A 5103-nucleotide genomic window follows, 5' to 3' on the forward strand; every position below is an offset into this window, starting at 1 on the left:
AGTGCTGTGGCATTACAGTTCACAGCAACCTCCAACTCCTGGGCTCAAGCGAGTCTCCTGCCTCCGCCTCCCAAGTAGCTAGGACTACAGGCGCCCACCACAACGCCTGGTAATTTTTTTGTTGTAGTTGTCATTGATGTTTAGCTAGCCCGGGCCGGGTTTGAACCCGTCACCCTCAGTGCATGTGGTCAGCACCGTGACCACTGTGCTACGGGTGCTGCCCTACACTTCTTTTTAACTCTCACAGTGGATCTAACTCTAAGTTCCCATTGAGAGGAAAGTGGATTAAGTGGAAAACAAAACCTATGCAAAGGGTATAAAGCACCAGGTGGATGGTGCCTGTGGCTTGGCCATTTAATATTTTCGTTTTGTATTTTAGAGACACCAGGAAACCTACCGTGGCACTATCTGCTGTGGGTGAGTATGTACTACCCTGGATTGTCTGCCCAACATTCCTTTCCACTCCTTCCTCCATGGCTGGTTGAATTGTAAGTCCCATGTTGCAAAGGGCTTGCCATAGGCTGCTCTCAGAACTAAGAGTTAGGACTGTCCAGTGTGGCTCAGGAACTTACTTCAGAATTCAAGGACAAGAACCAAGTTGATTTGTTTCTAAAATTTTTGCTGTGGAAAATTTCACGTGTTTATAAAATTAGAAAACATGACCTGCCTTGTGTTCATCATCAGCCTCAACGATTGTCTCTGTGCGTCCAATTTTATTTCATCTTTACCTCCACCCATTGTTTCCCCCCCACCATCATCCCTCTTGTGATTTGAAGCAAAATGCAGGGATAATCATTTTCTCAACAGATACTTCTGTATGTAGTTTTGTAAAAGAATCCCTTCCAAAAAAAAAAAAGCAACCACAATACCCGACCTAAAAATATCTAATGTACCTAAAAATATTGACTGTAGCTTTTTACTATCATGAGATATCTAGGCAGTATTCAGGTTTCCCCAATAGTTCTCTCTTCTTTGCTTTTTTTCCCGCAACTATTTGAACATTTGTTTGAGTTGGAATCCAAATACAGTCCATACCTGAAGTGGTTAAGATGTTTCTCATCTTCTCTAGGTGGTAGACATCTCTTTCCTCTCCTTTTTGGGTTTGTTTTCCTTTTCCTGCAGTCTATTCATTAAAGAGACCAGATTGTTTGTCCTGTGTTTTCTCTACAATCTAGAGTACGCTGATTGCGTCCCCATGGTGTCATTTAATATGGAATGGATGAACTGAGTCTTTGAAATTACTTCCTAATCTACCTGTTTTCATTTTTAGAGTTGACTATTTTTGGAATTCTCAATTGGGGTTACTAGGGAATATTCGCACCATATCCTGAGAGCAGAATATGGGTCTAGAACTAGTATAATTTATTCACGGGGTAAACCAGTATTTTGGCATCCTGGATAAAAACATGTATTTTCTGTCTCTTAAATTCTATTCTTTTGTGACTTATTACATTTGAGTACACATTTGATGTTTGCTCTAAAACAATTACTCTACATGATTCTTCTGTTTTCCTCTGTCCCTTGTGCCTTCTGTTTAAAGGCATTCAGCATCATGATTATATTAAACAGCTGGATTATCTGATCTGTGAGGTTAGGGACCACACCTGTCTTGTTCTGTGCTATGGACTAGTCTCTTTGTTTGAGCACTGTAGGCATTTGTGCCTGATCCAAGGAGATGCTTACTACAGTAGTCCCCCCTTTATCCTTAGGGGGTTATGTTCCAAGACCTCATTGAATGCCTGAAACATCAGATAGTGCTGAACCTCATATATGCTATGAGTAACTGGACCTGCGGAAAGCTAGCCTATGAATAAGGGGAGACTAAATGTTTGGTGCATGGATACAGGAATCAAACACCTGTGCTTCTCTGCTAAGTGCTCAACAATTCTATTGATTTAGTCCCTGCCACCCCCATAGGTGCTTATGATCTGAGACATAGACTGGCTGCAGAGGACACACAACTGAAAAAAAGATACAAGTGGGCTGTAATGCCTAAATTGCATTTCCCTGCCTTTATTTATTTACACTTATAGGTTTCTAAGTTAGATTGGCTTCAGAGGAACCCTAAAAAGGAAGGGGTTCGTTCTCTTTTATTATTATTTTTTTTTTGAGACAGAGTCTCACTCTGTCGCCCTGGGTAGAGCGCGATGGCATCACAGCTCACAGCAACCTCAAACTCTTGGGCTTAAGCAATTCTCTTGCCTCAGCCTCCCAAGTCGCTAGGACTACAGGTGCCCACCACAATGCCCAGCTATTTTTTGTTGCAGTTGTCCTTGTTGTTTAGCTGGCCCAGGCTGGGTTCAAACCTGCCAGCCTCAGTGGTGCCATAACCACTGTGCTACAGGCACCAAGCCAGGAGTTCATTCTTTTAAATCACTTGTTCTAACTGCTTTGTTTCCTGTTATAGGTCCTTTTAAGAAATAGAAGGAGGAGACTTCTTTCCTTTTGGCTCCTCAGTGAGGTTTCTCATGGGTGGCTGACCAACCCTGGGAGAAAAGAGGCAAATGAAAGGATTGTAGACCTGTATAAACTGCTGAATCTAACATTCCCTGAGCGGGGCAGCCTGGGTACTGCCTGCTGCCCCGGGACTGTGGTCTCCATCTGTCAGTGAGCACCTTGGTCATGTAGGGAGTCATATTGTGTATGCTCCAGAGTATTCTGTGGATCTCAGAACTCTTACAGCCTGGGGCCTCTGTTTGACCCTGCTGTGAAGAGCTGAGTAAAGGGGGTTGAATTAGGGGTTCCCAGAATCCTTTGGGAGCTGTCAGGTTCTGATGGCCCCCTGCTGAGAAAAGTGTGAACTTAACAACTCCTCAAATAACTGTCAAGAGGAGCTAGGTGAGCTCTTCTTCCTGACTTTCTCCTCCAGCTGATGTTCTCTCTTGTAAGGAGACCGAATCTCCCTAGTAATAATGCTGTACCTCGTGATTTCCACCATTTGTTCTTTGTCTTTTAATCTGTTCTTCCTGTAACCACTATTCATTCTTAGGTGACTTCAAATGTCCTATGTCTCAAGGAAAAAGACAAACATCTTAACCAAAACCAACACAAGGTATTTTTAGGCAGGGACAAGCGCTGCCTAAGAGTCTCCATTTCCTGTTGGATTCTCAGTCCTTGCTCATCACACTCTCTGGACTGAGGTTGCTCTCCGAAGCCCTGGATCTGCTCTGGTTTTCCCTAGTAATAAACGCCCAGCCAAAGAGAAAGGTGTCAAAGCAATCCCGTTGTGTGTTGTGTGAGCAGGGACAAGAGGAGGCAGGAAGAGCACCATCACTTTGGTTCTGGTTTAACACCGTTCACTTGATTTATTAAGAATCCGCTAGAAGTGCTACTACGTCCCAGTTTTCTATGCGTCTCAGCCCTTTCTGGCATCTCACTGTCCTAACTTGTTCTTTTCACTAATGCTACCTCACTGTATTGGCAGAGTGGGAAAAGGACTGAGTTTGCACAGTGCCAAGGGAGTTCTCTTGGCCTGATTCAGTGTGGTAGCAGTGGCTCTGTTTTATGCTGCCCTTGGGGAGATGACAGTTGAGGGTGTGTGTAACCTGTAAGGCAGAATTGACCAACAGTGGGGCTTATTCTACATCTGACCTTCAGCTTAAGGCTGTGTTTCTCCAAGACTGTCCCTCAAAAAATAAAATAAAATAAAATGAAAAACAGGACAGAGCTGGTGTGAGAGCTGAGGCTCTTCTGATTAGTGTTTGGGGGTTAGGAGAGGTCAGGTTGCCTGACAAGGCAATTAGCAGCCAGCAGCGCCTTGCTCAGCTACTGCTCTGTAAGAACGGCAGCTTCCTGCGGATTCTGCTCCGAGTAACCTGTAGATTTTCTTCCTGAGATTACTTCCCCAATTAGGTGACTCTGATCCTGTTCCCCTGTGTTAATTCATTTACTTTCTGGCTTCATTTTATCTGTCATCGTGGAGTTGGTGTAGTCATAGAAACATGAAGGGTTCTGTGCTCATTTAACCAGAACTCATTATCCGGCTCCCCTGGTTGTACTGCGCTCTGCTTCCAACATCACTGAGGGCAGCAGCTTTCTTCCCCTGATTTTCCTTTGCAGCGGGTGCCTCCCAGGTCAAATGGAATAAAAAAAGTGCTAACTGCCTTGCCACCAGCCATGATGGTGATGTGCGGATATGGGATAAGAGGGTGAGTAATCTCTTTTTTTCTCCCCGGTTGGTCTTCGGTCCATCCCAGAGGGTGCGAAGAACATGCCAGGACTTGAGAGTCCAGGGGCCCCTGGGCAGCATGGTGAATGGCCTGGCCATTTCAGGATCCTAATGCCAGCTTATGTTTTCTTCTCAGTCTAGTAAATGTTGAAGGAAGACAAGAAGTGAGGCATTTGATCAGTGGTTTAGAAAGTGAACTTGGCCTGACCTGTGTTAGAGGCCCATTTTGCTGCTCCTCACTTTGACACCAGGAACAAGTGCTCTAGAATAGAATGCTCAGTAGGCTTCTGATCCCTGGCTGTTTGCAAGGTGAAAACTAGTTCCAGGGCGTCTGCTATCCTGAATACTTCTGACATAGATCCGGAGCAGCGTATTCATTATGCTCAAATCCCCTCTTGGAAGTCTAGACACTCCACCAGCCTCAAAATCGCCGGCAGATAGATCAGGTGCTCTCACCGTGGCAGCCCATGTACTCATAAACATGAAAAGGGTGTGGGTCCCAGGCTGCGGCTGTAGTGCAGAGTCTGGAAATTTGGTATGTTGGCCTCCCCCACCTCACCTTCAGGCATCCACAGGGTAATGCTTAGACCAGTCAACACCCGCTCCTGTTTTGTGAGACCTCAGGCAGAGATCCTTAGCCTTTATGGGGAGGGCTCGTCCAGGGGTGTCCTCACAGTGAAGTCTCAGCTCTGCTTCTGGCTGCATTGCTCCCTCCTCCTCTCAGAGGGGCATTGCCATACACATGGAAGAGAAGAGGGAACTGGAGAAGAGATGAGGGTGGCTGATCTGCTGGATTGGCTCATCCCCCACTGGGGAGGCATGTGCTGCCTGAGGCCTCTGCCCTAGGTGGCTCCCAGCTGAGCGGGTGATTTCATAGAGGGTGAACAGGTAGGTACATCTTCTCTGCGTTACTTTTTTCTTCTGTCCCTTTATTT

At 45.6% G+C, this 5103-nt stretch overlaps 1 protein-coding gene across 5 annotated transcripts in view; it reads left to right on the plus strand.

Moving 5' to 3' along the window:
• Positions 1-5103, plus strand: part of WDR59 (WD repeat domain 59) — a 95617-nt gene that overhangs the window by 30803 nt on the left and 59711 nt on the right. For all 5 annotated transcript variants that reach the window (XM_023514076.1, XM_023514074.1, XM_023514075.1 and 2 more), the window contains exons 6-7: positions 380-417; positions 4060-4148. In XM_023514076.1, the coding sequence (XP_023369844.1) occupies positions 380-417; positions 4060-4148 (127 nt within the window). The remainder of the gene's footprint in view (positions 1-379; positions 418-4059; positions 4149-5103) is intronic.

The sequence above is a fragment of the Otolemur garnettii genome, unplaced genomic scaffold, assembly GCF_000181295.1.
Source record: "Otolemur garnettii isolate 467f Iridium unplaced genomic scaffold, OtoGar3 scaffold00047, whole genome shotgun sequence".
Taxonomy (NCBI): domain Eukaryota; kingdom Metazoa; phylum Chordata; class Mammalia; order Primates; family Galagidae; genus Otolemur; species Otolemur garnettii.